General features: G+C 41.4%; 2 protein-coding genes across 5 annotated transcripts in view; one reads left to right on the top strand and one right to left on the bottom strand.

Annotated features, from left to right (window-relative positions):
* The window catches only part of LOC119902131 (gamma-aminobutyric acid receptor subunit beta-3-like), a 38,595-nt gene extending 20,702 nt beyond the window's left edge, over positions 1 to 17,893 (bottom strand). Inside the window, exons 1-5 of one of the 3 annotated variants that reach the window (XM_038718108.1) lie at positions 17,677 to 17,893; positions 17,280 to 17,327; positions 15,323 to 15,414; positions 15,113 to 15,180; positions 891 to 1,111 (exon numbers count right to left, since the gene is read on the bottom strand). In XM_038718108.1, the coding sequence (XP_038574036.1) occupies positions 891 to 1,111; positions 15,113 to 15,180; positions 15,323 to 15,395 (362 nt within the window). In that variant the 5' untranslated portion in view covers positions 15,396 to 15,414; positions 17,280 to 17,327; positions 17,677 to 17,893. Of the gene's footprint in view, positions 1 to 890; positions 1,112 to 15,112; positions 15,181 to 15,322; positions 15,415 to 15,523; positions 15,964 to 17,279; positions 17,328 to 17,676 lie in introns of those variants that run through there. The other 2 variants (XM_038718091.1, XM_038718102.1) reach the window with 2 other exon arrangements.
* A 643-nt stretch (positions 17,894 to 18,536) lies between these two features.
* The window catches only part of LOC119902145 (gamma-aminobutyric acid receptor subunit alpha-5-like), a 29,368-nt gene continuing 28,566 nt past the window's right edge, over positions 18,537 to 19,338 (top strand). Inside the window, exon 1 of one of the 2 annotated variants that reach the window (XM_038718118.1) lies at positions 18,537 to 18,989. The gene's annotated coding sequence lies outside the window, so the exon portion shown is untranslated. Of the gene's footprint in view, positions 18,990 to 19,138; positions 19,241 to 19,338 lie in introns of those variants that run through there. The other variant, XM_038718127.1, reaches the window with a different exon arrangement.

Genomic DNA, 19,338 nt, shown 5'->3' with positions numbered 1-19,338 from the left:
TGCCTGTTGTGGGGAGAGTTGCTCATTCTCAAGGCCCAGAAAGTGCACTTTACCACTCTAACAACATAAATAAACTCACGTTCTACACTATACTGGGAAACACAGTATATAATTACAGGTAGAATCAAGGATGTGGATTTGGAAAAGACCAAAACTAACAATGTTAGTCCGTCTCACAAGACTTTCAGACTTCACAAATTTATAAGCGGTTGCAAATACATAGTTTCAGTTTTGAAAAAGGCTCAGTTATTTACAGTTGGGCACTGCAGTTTCAGCAAACGTTACTCAAAAAGGACGATGTAGTGCAGTTCTTCAGACAGTATTTCATGGCAATAGAACGCTACATGTGGAATTCAAAATATAATGCAGTGGCCAGTTAATGGTAATTGAGTAATATATCCCCCAGTGCAATGGTTTGACTCATTGATGTATTTTTAATAATTTTGGGCGACAATGGAGCTCTATGACACAGAGGAATAAAATATAGAAGTAAGACTTTTCTTTTACTTTAAGACAATACTCAGTGGCAGGATCAATTCATTGTTGGTTTAGAATTTGTTGACAATTAAAATAAATTAGAGATATTTTCCAAATCTAAATTTAAGCAAATAGGGGGAGGCCTGGGTGGAACATGACCAAAACATACGACAGAAGAAGTGACATAAGCTATGAAAACTTAACAACAGATTTTTTCTCTCAGAGCCAAAGAAGAATTCAGCATTTACACTTGGTCATTGCCGTTTGGCTAAAGAACAATAAACTCACCCGATATGGTAGCAAAAATTTATCAAGGAAGGCTAACCATTCAGCACGCTATTCCTACCCAGAAGCACAACTAAACAAACATATGGAAAAATGACAATTTGTTTGAAGTGCGAAGCAGAACCCACCTGAGGCCATACAGAACGGTTCCGTCTGGATGCAGGCGGATCATACGGTTTTTGACTGTGACTCCGTGGACGAAAGACTTCTTGTCGTTGAGGAAGTAGGTGTCAGGGACCCACAGCTGGTCGGCAACCCTGTTATCCAAGGTCAAGTTGAGAGGAATTCCTATGTAGGCTAGACGCTTGTCCCTCCAGTACTGTTGGAAATACATGGTCAGCGTATAGTCCTATGGATACAAACAGAGGGACAAAAAGATAATAAGAAGTGCTCCTGTATTGAACAAACTGCTGCAGACTTCACAAGCAAACATTAACGTCTCTGACATATTTGCTCTGCCCACTCCCCACTGTTAGTGCTCCTAATATTTATATGACATGACACTACACAGCATCTTACTAGCTGGAAGGAGTGCAGGAAAACTGTTTCATGTTGGGCCATACAGTATGTGCCTTTGTACAACAAGCGTGTGGGCAGGCTGACTCACGTAGTTGCAGCTATAGTGGAATATTTCATAGAAATGTTCTAATATATCAACAGTAGTGTATTCCCAGTGTAGGCAAGGTAAGTGATTCACAAAGCCTCAGAGTTGAACTACAACGGCACCCAAAAGCTTTTTAAAAAAGTTGGTAATAACAGCCGGAATGATGTCTGTGTGAAAAGCCAGAGCCGGCATGCTGGAACAGATGTGACGTTTTGATGACATGTATGTATCCAGGCATACAAATGAAAAAAAAGTATGACATTGTATGTGTGACCCGCCACCGGGATATTGCAAAATCTCTGAAGACAACTCTGCAATGCTGTTTATGATGCGCAGCAACTTCACTTGGGTTTAAAGACTGGTTTAAGTGTGTATGGCTAGCAAAAACAACTCAATGCTATGCTCTAGGGCTGTCCCGAACTAAGAATTTACATAGTCGAACCAGGATCGTCAAGTCCTACCTATAGTCGACTGATAGAATCATGTGTTTTTTTGTGCACGGCGATTGAAAGCCGAAGCTAAACTGAGGCTTATTGTTGACCATTTTCTCTCTCTCTCTCTCTCTTGCCCCTGCCATTCACTGGCAGAGTTTCTTTCGTGCTGCACAACTGCATGCATGTCTATTTCAAGTAGTGGCTGTTTAAAAATTATATATTATTCTTTGTGTGGTTCATCAACGGTGATAAATTATTCAAAAGTCCCGCAAGGTGTGGACAACTCTGCTCAACACTGGTAAAGCTGTGGCTCCATCTCTTCAGCAAGTCTTCCTCCTGCCACTACACACATTCACGCTACCCCTACACATGCCCACTGACGACCCAGGGTTAGGGTTACAATTTTGGATTTATTTATGCAATTTAAAAACATTTATTGGAAGTTTTTTTTATTTCTTTTTATATGTTTATTTACAGCATTAAACGTTGAAATGTATATTGTAATAGGCTGTATATTAACATTTGGGGATAAAACTGGTAGTTCTATGTAAAATCAGAGTTGAGCTTCCCCATATTGCCAAAATGGCATGATCCTTGCGTCCGACAGCTGTATGCACGTGGCGGTTCCTTACGGGTCTATTTCAAGTACTATTTAAAAATGGTGTAATATTCTTTGTGTGATTCATCAATGGAGATAAATGATCCGAACATCCCGCGAGGTGCGGACAACTCGGCACAACAACGGTGAAGTTAAGGCTCCGTCTCTACCGAAAGTTCCTCGTCTGCCACCACACACTCACACACATACACGCTACGCCTACACATGCGCACTGATGCCCCCTACTTTGAGGGTTAGGCTTACAATTCTGGATTTATTCACACAAAAACATTTATTAAAAGCTTTTTTCCCCCTTTTCTCATTTTTTATTTACAGCATTACATATTTAAATGTATATTGTAATAGGCAGTATATGAACTTATTGGGAGAAAACTGGTAGTTCTATGTGAAATCAGATGTTGAGCACCCCCATATCGCCAAAATAACATGATCCTCGTTTCGCAGCGAAGCACTGTGAGATTGACAGTCAAATCAGGCTCCGCCCATCGAATCACTGAATCTTTTCGTGGTCAGCCCTACTATGTTCACTTGCCATTGTTGTTTTGAAAGCAAGGCCTACTTCCAACGCACATGTTCTACGTCATACAAGACGCCACCACTGTTGCATTACACGTAACCGTGATTCGGGAAAGCCGGATCGCTATGTGAAGACGGATGCAGGATTATGTCACAAGTTTTTGTTCAGTATGAATGAACGAATGCGGCATATTGGCGGATATTCTTTCTGTGTTTATTGTGGGATCTCTGTATAAAAGAGGCTAAAGGCTGTACTGCTAACCACTGATGAACCTTTGTGTATATTTTCAATGTTTCTTTGATTTACTTTTTATGGCAGTTTCTGATTTGCTAAGGAAACCTCATGTTCCAGGTTGTGAGTTCTGGCCTGTTGGTCGTGAAAAAAAAATGACATTCCCGTCAACCTCAGCAGTACTTTGTGTTCTAATTAGCAAATGGGCTAAAATAAGGTGAAACTGGTAAATATTACTTGCTAAGCATCAGTATGTTAGCATTGTGACTGTCAGCATGTTAGCGTGGCACTGCTGCGCCTCACAGAACAGAAGTACAGCCTCTCAGAACCTCTAGCATGGTGTTAAATGTTACCATTTAGTCTATAAAATCAAGAAGAAAAGAAAACTGTCAAAAAATAAAGATTGGCAAGATTATTTTGTCTAAACAACAGTCTGAAATCTCTAAGATAATTAGTTGATAATGATAGGCACCAGCTATTACATTCTACAAATGTTCTTCATGACTGAGTTAATTACGGTTTTCTTTTAAAATCACTGAAGTGTTTGCAAACATTTAAGTGTTCAAGTGAGATTCTGATATTCTTTGTATCTGGCTGTGTAACAAACCCTTGCCATCTGGCAAATATGCATTGGCAAGAAGTTCTTCAAGTCCAGCCATGAGGACACCATTAGTCCTGTGAAATCAAACATTTTTAAGACGGTTGTGTAAGTTTAAAAAAAAAAGAAAAAAGGACGGTAAGCAAATACATGTTTGTGTTTTGCCTTGATTCAAGAAGTATTTGACCAGACCAGCAGCGGAGATAGAGGACAGAGCCCCTCCCTCCCCCCTTCCACGTCACATAATCCACTTACCCAAGCTAACAGTCTCTCTTCTCTATTTCTGTTTTTATCTCCGTCTGTCTGTACCTCTCTCCCCCCTCTCTCTTCCTCTCTCTCTCTCTCTTTCTCTCGGGGCAATGCCATGTTCTCCCCTCTGCCCGCTGTGGCACTGAAATGAAACCAGCCCGCACCAAGCTGGCAATGGCAGAGCACACATGTCTGTTGGTGCTGCAGCTATTCGGGCTCGCACCAAAACACAAACAAAAATGCAGATTAAAACGGCCACTGCAATGAGCATGGCTTCCCAAAAATGTTACATAACTAAAGTAATTATTTGTCTTTTTGCACGCCCCTCAGCGCTGTGTTACCAATGCTTAGAAAACACTCTCGGTTTTGCATTTTCATACAATAATGACGACAGAATTAAATAAAAGTATGCAATTTCAGGCAATTGGCTGCATCTTAATTACTCATTCCTTTATATTTATTAATACGATTAATGAAAATGTTTTCCAGGTTTGGTGAGCACGCAGAGATCTGAACAGGGAAGATCTTAGTCAGCACAGGATCCAGATTGGTCACACAGCATGAGAAGGAAAGTGCATTGGCACTGAGCCATAAATGTACTGTATAGTGGTGGAATCGAACGATGGCATGTTTGGTATCCGCAGCCCCGTGTGTCACTTATGATGGAGCCATTCTTCCCACAGAATGGCTCCATCGTAGCACCAATCATGTATCAACCATGTGGGAAGAAATAAACATATTTTTAAAATCTGGTATTAAGATAGCAATTACCTTTCATGGTTCTACTAAAATTTGTCAGCACAAATCATCTTTCCACGCTCCTTTAACCTGTACTAAACCACATTATTCAGGGATTTTGTTAGGAGTTAATAGTTGGTCTGAAAGGTATGTAGAACCAACATCTTTTATAGTTGATTGACTCATTTATCAAGCATAAATACCAAACATTCTCCATTTCCCGCTTCTCAAATGTGATGATTTGCTGCTTTTCTCTGTTTTATATAATTGTAAATTGAATCTCTTTGGATTTTGGACTGTTGCCTGGACAAAACAAGCAATCTTAAGATGTCACCATGCCATGGCCATTTTTCACTGCGCTGCTGTTGCTGAACTAAAGGTTTAATCAATAGATTCATCAATAATGGAAATGATTGTTAGATAGATACAGCCCTGGAGGTATGTGTGGCAGAAAACGTCTTTCCTTAAAATAACAGGTGCCACCGGTCATTTGACCCATTAATGATGAAGTACACACACGTCAGAATAATCAGTAGACCATGTTGTGATGTTCCATGTTAACACATCAGTTTACACTATTACCTTAAAAGCAGTTCATGATCTCTGTTGGTTTATGGTAAAACTATTAACTGCACATTTGTTTGGAAACGACACCAAAAGCTCATACCAACTGAAACTATAGGAGACTTAAAGGGGCACACCATATATTTTGCAATTGAGTTGCATTATGGGAATTGTAGCGTTTGAACGAGCTGTAGCAAGCTTGAACCATACTCTGAAATAAAAGTCAGGAAAATATGCTTTAATTTTGACTTTCTTCCTTTCTTTAACCTGGCTTCAGTGAGTCCCTCAGCCTAATTTAACTCAGCCTGTGAAAACAGCTGTGTAATGATTAATAAAATTCTGGTGGTGTAGGCAAAATATAATTGTGCTGCTGGTGTAGTATGTTGTGTAATAATAATAATAACTGTATTTAATAGGTTATTGAAAGTGATAAACTGCACATGGAGTACGCAGTTAACTGTTCTTCTGTTCCTTTAAGTGATAAGAAAAGAAATCTGCTCCTGGGATGTCATAAAGGGGAATAAGTGTTATCAGTCATAGTCCCATTAAAGTGGTCAATGTGGATTGATCACAGCATGCTGTGAAAACGTAATTTGCTCTAAGAATACGCACTGTAGACTTGGATTCCCCCTCTCCTCCATTACCACTGTAACTTTACCCTTCATCAATCCTGACAAATTACTAATGTGTCTCCTACACTGGCTTGTTTTGACCCTTATCACATCACTTCTCTCCCTCCTACCGCCAGCCTCTGCCCACGCGTTAGGTATGGATTTCCATCTTCCGCCAGAGTATCAGCAAGTGGGCAGCCCAGCGAGCGTCTGCAGTGCCCACACTCCTTCTCGTAAGACATAAATGATTTAAATTAACCGTGTAGCCTGTACAAACACTTGGCCAAGGAATCCTCATCAATCTTACATGGAGACAATCAAATTGAATTTCAGATGAGGACGAGTGCAGCTTTGCATCACCTGCCTTGGAACTTTTTTCTTTTTTTCTTTTAGGGAGGTGGGCTCAGATTTTCTATGAACTAGAACTATGGATTATGAATTATTAACAACTCTCCCATTTCCCACAATGCATGAATTCCCAATACACACAGCTTTACCACCGCTGTTTGGTTTTTAGAATATGTTTTCAGCTGAGATAATGACCAGTGACCAGTCGAAATGATTCCCAGGAAGCCTCAATTATTCAATTAACTCAACTGGATAATCACTTTTATTCAGGGTGTGTGAGAATTCAGATAAGCAGAGTTTTGGCTCTGAACTGACCCATATTCAATTTAATCTCTCTCTCGCTCTCTCTGCAGTGCTAGCATACTGACTGCTATGCCGTGATACCACCACTATCTAGGAAATATCCTGCTAACATTGTTTGTCACAGGGCATATGTTATCCGTCCCCAGCATATGCTGCAGCTAGCTCATCGGCATTGACCGCAGCACAATGGGACTGAATTGAAAATGCGTTAATAAACTGAAAAAGAAAGAATCCTCATCATTACATCTGACACATATCCAAGCCGCTCAATAGCATCATGAAAAATAAATGACCGCAGCTCTGCAAACTTCACATTTTGTTGAGGGAGAGGGAAAATGATGATATGATATGTAATAACCGTGTACTCAATATGACCCCCCGTTCAAGTCAAGCAATTTCAGTCACTTCAATATAATTTCGGAGCACTCCCTCGGGATGGCCCTGAGGCGGTATATCACCGCAGTGCGGGGGAATCCCCTCAGCGGGTTCCTATCCCCCTCCTTCTCCTGCTATAGAATGGTAAAAATAGCACTGTCCCTTATTGAGAGCAAACAAAGGGAGGTGAATGAATTGGGCTTTCTTCTCCAAATGACAGTGTTGGCTTACAATATATGGGATAATTTCCTTACTGTCTAATATCTTATGATGTATTGCCTCATAACAAGGAAAGAGGGAGCGAGAAAGAGGGAAATGAAAGAAAGGAAACCAACAAATAAAACATTTCTTAGCCACTGTGGCACTACAGTCCTCAAAACTGTACACACTTTGTTTTTAGTATTGGCTTATATCATATCCTTTCCCTTGAAGATTTTGTTTCATTTACACAATTGAAAATTATTTTTTATGGTTTTCTCTTTCTCATTCTCTCAAAGAATGCATTCTTTAACGTAACCTGCGACTTTGGACATAATTTGCACCATTTTTGGGTTGGCTGTTACATTTGAGAGTGTGAATGTAAGCTGCTTTTTTTATTCCACTGAATGGTCCCAAAAGTGTGTCATATGCTTAAATAACACATGCAGTTAGGGAAGGCACAGCGTGAAGGGGTTTCAGAAGTCTTTTGTTTGGAAAGTAGCCAAAGATTAGATATGACCCGACCCAGGCCTCAAAATAAAAAACAGTAGCTGATCATGTGCTGGTTCAAACAGCGACACACTGTAATGCCTAACCAAAACAAGAAACAGACATTCATATGAACAGATCTGTTAGCTTAAGCAGCACATACGAATCCTTTAAGACAACTTGTGGTATTTAACAAACTTTCTTGTATTTAGAATTTTCTATTAGGTACGAACGGAATTCGTGAGTGGTGGTTCAAACTTGACATATGATCCATGAGCAGTTAGTCTGTCCTCCACAGTGGAGTGTACGATGGCAGGTTCAACTAAAGTAAACAAAAATAACTCAAATAAACCTGATACAAAATTAAGATTCTGTTCAACATATTATTACCACCGTGGCTTGCCATTTTACTGAGATGTTATGATTTTATTGGCACATTTTGGCATGGCATTTAATGCAATCATAGTAGTTGTTAAAGGGTCCGTATGCAGGTTGGTGTCAGAGGGAACACCCTCCATTGCACCTTACAATGTAACACTACCAACAGAATAAGAATAATTCTCTCATCTAGTATCTGCTTGACTGTCATATCCCTTGACTGTCTCCAATCACCATCCAACCATTTGTTTTATGAAGACACTTATTAGCGTCTAACTTTAGGTGAAGTCATTCCATCTTTATTTTGGTCTGTACAGCGCTGCTTTGATGACACGTTGTTGGCACCTGTAATATTTTCTAATTCTTTCAGGTTCTGTAATACCACTACTGGCACTGCTAAATTTGTTAAGGTTGTGCAAGCAAGACGCTCTCCTTCCTAAACCTCTTATATCTGCCATATCCATTACAGTAAGTAGAATCAGACTGTTGACTGATGACCTTTTCAATAACCCCCATCATAAATCCAGTTGATAGTTTACCTGCCTCTTCTTATTTGCTACAACATAACGGCTGCTTGTGTGCCTGTGGCACCGAGAAAGGAAATGAGGCTGGCGCCTGTCAATTTTAGATTCCCTAGACCAATACACGCTGTGTCTTAAGGGTGTGTGCAACTCAGCGTGCGGCTATTATCAGGACTGTAGAGTTAGAATCAGTAGAACAGGCAATCCTCCATCAAATCATGCGTCCTTTCAGTGGGTTGGCACTGCAAACTAGGAAGTGCCCTCTCTGCTTATTCTAAATCTTACTGATCATCACTTCATCCTACAGCGTGCTCTCTCCTGAGGCCAATTACATTCCATCAGGCAGGAAGCCGGATGCCGGATAAAAGACATGGGAGTATATTAAGCCACACTCAGAGCACAGAGAAAAGATATGCTCTTTTTGCATAGCTGTAAAACCTTATATAAAATAATTAGGGTGACATAGTTTATGCATTGGCAACATCTCATTCCAAGATGTATCTGGATGTGGGAGAGTGTACAGTACATGGATGTGTTGGTGTGTTAATTTACCTCAACACCTAATGAAGTCATCCTGATGTAATTCAGCAGAAATCTAGATGCATACGTTCATGTAAAAACACATGCCTCAGTGCACACATAGTTTTAATCTGAAATACACTGTGAGACTGGGAACAATTCAGACAAAGACTGACTAGACATACACTGAGGTGTGAGACTGTAAAAGTAAGGGAACTGTGTTGTAAAACAGATTAGTATTCTCCAAAGAATTTCATTACGCAGTTCAAGCAGGTGAATAAACCCAAAATTGAACTAGTAAGTCATTGTCTCATTAAGAAAAGGAGTCTATAAAGTCCACAAACCTCAAACTGCCCCAATAAAAGACAAATCACTTTGACTGAAACACATTCTTAACAGTATTTTCCAATAACACTAGTAATTCAATAACAAATCATATAATTAAACAAACAAACCAAAGGGAAGCTAGTTCATGGGCTTGTTGTGTTACTGGTGCACTAGTATATTTCTGTAAAAAAAAAAGTAAAATTCCAAAAAACAAACCAGGCAGGAGGAACATTTGGAGAAAGAGAGATATTTTCACCTCTCCATAATGACAGATTTTTTTCTTCTTTTTGACACCCACACACAGCCGTGGGTGTATGGATGACTAGCTTGTTCAGCCTGTTCCTGCAACTACATTCACAGTGCAGTCTCTGACCAGTTCCCTGTGTACGGAGCTCTACCTTCATTGTGCAGTAATTTAATTTCCTGATATTGTGATGACTTTCACAAGAGTACAGATAATGGGATAGGATAAAGGCCTTGACAGCTCTTAATGCAACAGAGAAACTCGCCTGTTTTGTCCATTTCTGCGAGAGAAGGTCATGATAATGAAAACACACCTACACATGGTGGCCTTTTTTTGCTCTTAAACTTTCTTAATAACGGTATTTCAAAACATTTTAAATTCAGGCAAACATGATGCTTTCATTTCCACCTCCACACTTTACATTAAACCAATTGTCCAATACAACAAATTAAAAAAAAAAAACTTTTAAAGCTCCCCTCTCTGAGTAGGATTGAAAACAGCACTAAGTGACACATTTTTTGTTAAAGTGACCCCATCAGAAGTGTATAACTAGTTTCCCAGCAAGCACTGCCTCAGTGCACACATAATCTATTTTGCCTTGCTCTGATCTTGTCCTAGTATGTGTTTCTCATCAGCAGAGGCCCCTGGCACACCACAAACAAACCTCAGAGGTAATTAGTACGACTTTCTCAGATGCTTTAGCATCTGCTAGTGGAGGAGCTTGCACTCTGCGAAGGCGTTGAAGTAACTGACTTGGTCGACCTGCCCTGCCAGGTGGACTCATTCGACGAGCCAGATGCTTTATTCACTTGCTGTCTTGCGAGCTCGCATAGTATTTTGATCAGCTACCACCTCCTCTCTCTGCCTCTGTCATTTAACTGGATTTCTCATGTCTTCCATCCCTGGCTTGCTCCACTCTTTTGCCCGTTCACTCAATAAATCTTTACATCTTATAGTTCTCCACTCCTCTTCATGTCTCAGGTCTGTTGATCTGCTGTTTGCCCGAGTGTTATGTCCAGTAAAATTCCCAGGGCTAACAGAGCTGCAAACACCACCTTTGACTCTGGCAAGAACTGATGATTTTAACTCCCACAGCACATCAAATAAAACCAGTGTGGTGGTATGTACGGTATAGGAGCCAGGATATATATATATATATATATATAATATAAATATAGTGTGGGGCAGCAAACACCATTTTGGAAGTAATCATCAATATTAAGATTAAGCGAGTGTACACAAACTAATGGGGTGTTAATTGGTACAACTAGTTTTAACATTATTCATAACTCAAAGAGGCAAAGCATAAAGAATTGAAGATGTAATCCAATATAACTCATAGTATATTTAATGGGAACTCCACTGATTTTACCTTTAATTACCTAATATGACACATGTACCTTTACTAAAAGGGAATGACTATTAGAGTAGAGATAACATTTAATCACTAATATCCATAGAGATCCAGGGGTATTCTTTTGCTTCTCTAAACTCACATATTGGTCCTGTTACCTGACTGTAATTGGAAAAATAAAGACAGAACATACAAAGACAGAATCACGCAGGGGAATGGAAAGGCATGGGATGGCTAAAATATACATTAGGAGTGAGATAAAATTTATTAATTAAAGCCCTTAACTGCTAAACCATTCCTTCAGTATTTCTAACCTCCCCTCTCCCCTAATAACTTTTGTGCAGACCCTAATATATTACTTTACCGTTTCCACATACATAGACTAAGCATTTGATGATGTTTTTGTCCAATCCATTACAAGTATCAGTCAATCGTCTCTTTGACACAGATTTATACCTGTAAGAACATTCTATCTATACACTCATTTGCTACCCCTTCACCTCAACCTTTAAAGCAAAATTTGGCACCTTTTATGTGGATGATCAGACAAGGTGACAGTAAATGTAGTAAATTGAAGCAATAAATTCCACACGTTCTCCTGACCGTGGAGACATGCAGGCAGCGCCTACATGTACCGGGGCGCATTGTATGCGAGCTTCTGACGCCCACGCCCACCCCAGCGTGCCACTACAGCTCTTACCAAGCTAGCTGCTGGGTGCTAATCAAAGCTACACAACGTTGTCGAACAAATCAATTTCTGCATTTGTCCATTTCTCTTTCACACATAGCTATACAGTTACCATCTTGGTATGTCTATCAAGTAAATTTACATATAGACGCAAAACACACATTTTCTGTTGGCATCGGAGAGCAATTTGAGCAATGGGGGCCCGTGTTCGCTCTCAGCAACTCGGGTCCTGGAGGGTCCCCACTGGCCATATCCTCTTACACGGCTGACTCTGCTACATTTCTTCGGGCGTATACTGTGACTCAGATAAATACGGCTAAACATATCAGAGTCAGACAAAAAAATTGTCTAGTGTATTTTCGACCATAACTGCACTCATGTTGGGATGCCATTTTTGCAGCCGAAAATGTAGCTAGTTTACAATACAAGCAAAGAGAAGTAGCCTGTGGTTCTTCAGTGCCTGAAATATGTCACTGTCACATCAAATGACAGAGCCGGATGCTGGAAGAACTACTTTTTCGGTCCATACAGCCAACACTAAGGAATTAATTGCTTCAATTGACTGCATTTACCATCAACACTGATTGGATATCCAGATAAAACTTGCCAGATTTTTTTCCCATTAACCTCCACATTCGATACCTAACCCTAGCCCTTTGCACTGATTCATCTGCAACTTTGTTAACCTCTAATGTTCTTTGTCCACAACATAACACCTCAAATGAAAATGACCCTTTTCTTAACAATTTTTTCTTGGTTTTCTACGATGATGAGAAGATTTGGAATTTCACATCCCCACGCTAAAGCTGCAGGACAGGGACTTTAACTCACCAACTGCAGAAACCTTAGGCTCTTTACCTGCTTGTGCTTCATTATACATTGTTGTACCATTCTACCGTTCTCTTTTGCATGCACGTCAAGCTTAATGTTTGGCAGTATTGTTCTGCAAATCTGTGCTCCTTGTAGAACACGCTGAGTAGGATCCAGGCCTCATTTCTGCATAGCAAGCAGCAGTATTCTCAATAAACTATCATCTTTCAAAACTAGTTTCCCAATTATGCCTTTGGGTCGTTCCACTAGGCTGGTGAAGTGGATTTAGAAACTGAAGATGAACTGAAATTAATGCAACTTGGAAATAGCCTTTCTTTTTTTTACACAAGACAGAGAGAGAAGCACTTATCTGGGCTGGGTTGTTTAGTGTTGCTCAATGGATAAACACATGGCACTGGCACTGGCAGAACAAAAGCACTCATTATCCATTTCCCGCTGGAGAAATCCCCACATGCTAAAACCGCAGACGGTCCCAACATTGGATGGAAAGAATCCACCAAATGTCAAACGCTGGTGCAAAAATAACAAAACAGTTTTGTTCTGGCTTCAACAATCAGCCAGCAATAGTCCATCTAACAACAGCAGATGCACTGTGTGCAGCCCCCAGGTGCACCAGTGGCAATGAGAAATAGAACCTGATTAATTATCAGTTTAAGTGTGATCTCCACTGTCTGATTCCCAGGTTGCCTTCATGTGCTCTGCGGAGAATAGCCTAGTTGGCTTGCTGGATAATGTTAGCAAGTGAACTGTTGGCAAGCAAAACTTATAGCACGGATCATAACGATTCAGCTGAAACAATAGGATGTACTGTAAAATGTTACATATGTGGGCTTTTGCTTCACTTTTTCACTTTTGTTACTGCGTGAAAGCATTCCATGTAAAGCTGGCCAGCAGGTGACATTTAGTGGGTTTTATTTTAATTTAAAGACATTCACGACTAAGATTTCACCTGTAATAATGTAACTTTAGGAAGCTCTATTCTAATTTACTCATTTTCAACTGCAACAATGTTCTGAGATAAACAAGAGGCTTTAAGTATATTTTTCGATCGTATGTTATCGATTAATCGACTAACAGTAAAAGTGAACTGAAACACAAGACTTAACATGTTTACTAACATATAACTGAAACCACATCCAATTCCTGCTCTCTGTATGTCCGCCATCTGTCCCCACCACCTCTGTGCGACTTACGGTGGTAACATGACGAGGGCACTTCCTTCGCTGGAAAAAAAAACCCTCGTCACTAAATACAACCTGGGCAGAAATTACTCTTCTCACAAAAGATATTCGTCAAAAGAAATGAGTAGTGTATAAATTTAATTTCTAGGAGACACGATTGCTTTGGTGATGTCTTGAAATATCAATCACAGGGCAGAGCACGGGCTAGAAAGTCAAAGCCAGATGAAGAAATGATTGATTCACTAGTATTGGACAACACTCGCCCCCACACACAGATACACCTCCCACCCGAAAAATAATGATCATTTACCAAATATGGTGCAGTAGATCTGGTCAGTAAGGAACAGATACTGATATAAATGATTGACTTGATGGTGTACACATATACAGGTTGAGGTGTAAACTGCTGCATCCCTGACTGACCTGAATTTGACTCCTCGTGACCACAGTGCTTTAGTGACTGTATAGTTGTAAAAGCACATAGGTCCACCAGCCGCCATCTCTAATAAAAGGCATAACAGTTACACCTACACAGGATATGGCACATGGAACGTGTCAGAGCAGAGGTGTTGATCTGGAATCAGTGATTGCTTCTCGCAGGTTTTCAAAAGGTTTTCTGGCTCCAAACCAAATTACCAACAACTTCCACCTGAGCAGGTCGTTAAGTCTGGTGCTGGAGTCCTAAAATCCAATTCTTTCTGTGAAAAGAATTGAAAACGTGGCCAGACAGCGTCGCTCGCCAATGTGGGTCACCGTCGGCTGGTATTTTAGGACACAATAGCCTGAAGTTACTTTCCCGCATGTGGGCAACACGGGCCAAACAGCATCCAGCTCGCAAATTAGCAAATCCAATCAGAGTTCCCTGATAGCTGGCTGCTCAGGGCCTCCTGGGAGGGCGCTCCTGAAACTCTGTTAACTACGGCTTGAGAGGTTAACAAGCAGAGCAAAGTGAGAGCTAGAGAGGCTGTCAGTTTCAAAGGATACTCCAACATTACCAGCGCATGTTGCCCTTACTCTTTGTTTTGCATGTGCATTGTATGTGGACTGTATTGATTGTAAAACCAATGCTGCAGCAGAGCATCACCATTGTTGGAAAACAGGAGCAGAAAGCTGTATTATTTTTATTCATTTAATTTTTTAACACCCATAGGCTACGCATTCTGAGTATGTAAGGTAACACTGCACTGGCAGCGCAGACAAAGACGTTTTATTGCTTACAGGAAACCCAGCCCATCCATCTCAGCATCACAATAATGGCCTGAAAGGAAAAACTGGATTTATATCAGCACTTCTTACAACAGCAAGTAAGCAAGGGAATCATGTTGTATGAGGGCCGATATACATTTCTGTAGACAGAGGCAAGGCTGCATGCATTATGGGGCCCAGTAAAAACAGAGAAACATTGTTTATGTGATGAAGATTCACTCACCATGTTGACTTCTGACACCATGTCTATGCTGGCCACGTCTATGCTCATCCCCACTGCAACAGGGGCCCCTGGAAGAGGTTAAACAGCAGAATATGGATATAGGCCTACTCCTCCACACCTGACCACAACACTGTGAATGGCGCCAAAAATAAAGCTGCCTGCCTACAGCGTGAAGGGAAATTAAAGGGGGGGTATAAATACGACACATACCTCCAAAGTCCGGCCTCAGTCGGATATCATATCCCTTCAGTAGTTTATCCACCGTCTCCTTCACGAAAGACATGTTGCCCGGTTCGTTGACGCTAAAATGACAGCAAAAAAAAAAACAAGAGAAAAAACCACCACCTTGACTCCTGTATCAATCAGACGGGGCAATAACCTTGACTTCACCAAATGACAAAAGCCACTCACCTTTTCGCGCAACACACAATCGAACCGACAACCAGCGCGGACAAGACGCGAAATTGACGAACCCTGTGCAAGGCAAACATCACCCTTTCCTCTTTTCCCCCCCTCTTCTCTCGTTGTTTACAACCACAGCAACAGCAAAGAGCCCCCCAATCAACAGTCGAGACGGTTCCGGACGCTCTCCAAATCAGAGTACATCCATTGATTGCCCAAAAGGAGAAAGTCGCTTGAGGAGGGGGGTAAAAGTCAGCAGCTTGCTGTGGAGGGAGTCAGATATGAAATATGCGCTGACATCGCCTCCCCGGCGTGAATACTGGCTCCGCTCTTCTTTGCCGTCTCTGACTGTGCAATAAGAGGCTCTTACATTCAGGAGCTGAAGCGCATATTGATGAGGAGGGTGTACAGGGATGCTGCTGCTGCTGCTGGTGGCGGTGAAGGCACTCGGCTTGTTCAAATGAGAGACGAAGCCCAACACTTACACACTGTAAAAAAAAATACCCACCAGTAGCTGCAGTATAGTCTAGGTATTCTGGGTTTTTATTTTTAGTCTAATTTTTTTATTTTTTTTTGGATATGTCTAAACTTAGATAAGTGTCAAGCTCAGTTTCCTTTTCTTTATAATGCAAATCAACTTCTTTATAATCCTTGAACTGTTCCTACCTGATCATTTTTAAAATTAAACTGCCATTGAAGTCCTCTGTTTTATTTTAAGGATGTGTGTGTGTGTGTGTGTGTGTGTGTGTGTGTGTGTGTATGTGTGTGTGAGTGTGTTTGAAGGGCCACTCCAGCGATCTAGCAATGCACTTTTCATTAAGTTGTGGGACTCACAAGAGGCTTTAAAAAAAGAAGGGAAATCAAAGCAGCAGAGGCAGATATCCTGTCTTTTAGTCCTGTCAAGCTCTGAAAATACTGGATCCTACAATTCCAATAATGCAACTCAGAGCATCTTCTCATTAGACTCTCACTGAATAGTAAATGCCCATGTCTCCACATTTCACATTTGAAACACAAAGTCTCAAGCCCAGTTAAAGATGACCCCGATGACATCATCAGGGTTATTTTTGATGACATCATCTGGGTTATTTTCTCAGACTTTAAGGAGCACCCCTTTGGAGCCCAAGAGAACGTTACACAACTGTTTCACAGGCTGAGTGGTACTCCCCATGACAGCTTTATGAGTAAAACTACTAAAGGTGAGAAAAGTTTACTTCTGTATGGGACACATATTATTTAAAGATGTTAATTAATTTGTTTCCATTTAGGCTAAATCATTAGTGTAGGTAATTTGAATATCCCCAGTTTGCCATGGAATTTTTTGGGCTTGAAAGATACTGAAACAGGCATAAAAAAATCAGAATAGATTTTTAAACTAAACACATTAAATATTTTAGGACTCAATATTAGGCTACACCAAATTGCCTCGTTGAAATAGACATTTTTTACAGTGCTCTTCACACCATCCACGCCAATCCCCTTCCCCCGTGTTTCCCATAAAAATGGCGGGACCATAACGGTATAGGAGGGACAGACCGCATTTATCAACCTATTAATCGATTGTTGTTATTGATCAGCCTGTTAAACGCCTATCCTGGTCTCTTTTTCCTTATCTAATATCTAGGGCTCCACCATAAATTATTTAGGTTGAGAAATTCCGTGCCTAATTAGGGACCGTGTGCGTGCGTGCGTGCCCGCGTGACAAAACACAGTTGGAGTTCCTCATTAATAAAAACGATGAATGTGTTGTTGTGACATTTCCTACCTCGTGTCATAGATGGCGAACAACTTCTTGTTTCCGTCAACAGCATTCCTGAAAGAAAAAGGGGTTGATGACATCATTAATGATAAAGAAGCTTTGAGCCAATGAAAACATGAAAAGGCATGTGATTATTCATGGCCATTCTATCACAGCCATTACATACATAACATAAAAAAAACACATATTATCAGGAAAGATTTAGTTTTGTTTATAAGACACCCTTTCTGAGCTTCAAATTTTCTCACTTTTGAATTTATTTTTCAGATTAGCCCTCAGAGGGTTTTTTTTTTGTTGTTGTTGTTGGTTTGACCCTCCCTGTTTTTTGTGCGACTGGATTTATCTGTGTAGCTTCAGGGTCTACCCAGGTCTGTAGCCAACAGTAAAGCAGGGATTTAAATACCTGCAGGGCAAATATTGAAAGGCAGTCGATTTCCTTCGTGAGAGCCCCTCACCCCGGTATTTGACCTGGGAATGAGAACGGGTTGCAGCCACACACACACGCAAATCTGTTTTTTCACACGTATCAAATCGGTCATCACTCTGCAGGAGCTGTCCGCACCAGGCCTGATGCTGAAATCTGCCTCCCGAGGGGGACTGGCTGCTGTTTCTTACATTTCCTGGCTGCAGCTCTCGTTCGCGTACTGCATCTCCAGACTGGTTTTAAAAAGTGGAGGGAGGTTAAACATCAGACACCAATTACCTCCTATGAAACATGGTACTCGGCTACCCTCTTATGGCAACCGTCAGGATGATAACAACTTCGGTTTGAGACTTTGTGGAGGAGGACTTGAATGGGAATAGTTGCTCTGACGGCGCCTACAGTAGGCAAATTCATGACAAGATAGGCTAAGGATAAGTTTCTTGTCACACACGCACCAAAACGGGTCAGCAACCTCCTTAACAGCAGAAGAGAGCGAATATTTGTGTGAACTCTAAACATCTGGCTAAAAGTAGGCTATTAAACAAGTGACTGAAACAGCTAAAAGTAATCGATAAATATATGAAATAGTTAAGTAATGAGTAACTTGTTGAAATAGTCGGCCTGTAGCCTAATCGATGCACAGCTGAAAGTAGCTCAAAGTAACGGATGACTAGTGGAAAGCGTTCTTTACTTGAAAACCTTGATTGTGTTAACATCTGACCCCACCCAACTCCCAAGTTACACTGCCAGTGCCTCCTCCTCCCAGCCCACCAATGGGGAGCACCTATTATAAAATGATTAGCCTCTGTTGCAGCTCTTCATTCTCTCGCACCGGCAGTAGGCGGTAAAGCAAAAGAGACGGGGGGAAATGTGGAGTGAATTCAGTCTCCTAGGGGCCAGCTCGTGTGATGCTGCTGCTGCCGCTGCAACACCTCTGGGGGCGATCCAGGAGACGCGGTGCAGCAGGCACCGAAGGAGGGAGGCAGTGTAGCCTATGAGGAAAGCACCAGACAGACTACTACAACAGCGCCTGATGGGGAACCGCTGAGAGAGAGAGAGAGAGAGAGAGAGAGAGAGAGAGAGCGCGCAAAAACAGCCCATGGTGGAGAAACTGAGGATAGGAAGGAAGGGAGCCAACCGACAGGCACGGGGATTAGGTGATTGAACCCGTGATCGTCCAGTTTCAACAACGCCGACGGAGACCCCCCCACCCCCCCCCCCCACCCCCCAAGCCTTCAGCCGCTGTTTGGGGAAAACGCCAAAGAATTAAACCTTGGTGGATCTGCATTCAGGTAGAGCCCCCCTATTCCTCCAAACCCCTCTGTCTTTTTAGGCACAGCATGGCAAATAGGAATAGGAATTCATGTTTTTGGTGATGAAGAGTGGAGGAAAAAGGTGATGGTCGAGGACAGGAGTGAAGGGAGAAGAGAAGGAAAGTGGGGGTGGGGGGTGTATGAATTCTGATGCGCTGGATTCAAACGCAATGGAAGCTTTACACAATGGGGATCATACGTCTTTTCTTCATGAGCGTGGAGATTGTGAGGTAGATGCTTTGTTTGTTGATGAGTTGCAGATCGCAGCCTCCTTAGGCAGAGTGTCCCGCTTGATTGAGTGATTCCTGTAATGTTCTGCCTCTGTATG

Source organism: Micropterus salmoides, unplaced genomic scaffold (genome assembly GCF_014851395.1).
Source record: "Micropterus salmoides isolate LMB-PRFRI ecotype aquatic unplaced genomic scaffold, ASM1485139v1 Ms_hic_scaffold_1, whole genome shotgun sequence".
NCBI lineage: Eukaryota > Metazoa > Chordata > Actinopteri > Centrarchiformes > Centrarchidae > Micropterus > Micropterus salmoides.
The sequence above is the reverse complement of the archived record's forward strand: the minus strand, read 5'-3'. Positions and strand labels throughout refer to the sequence as shown.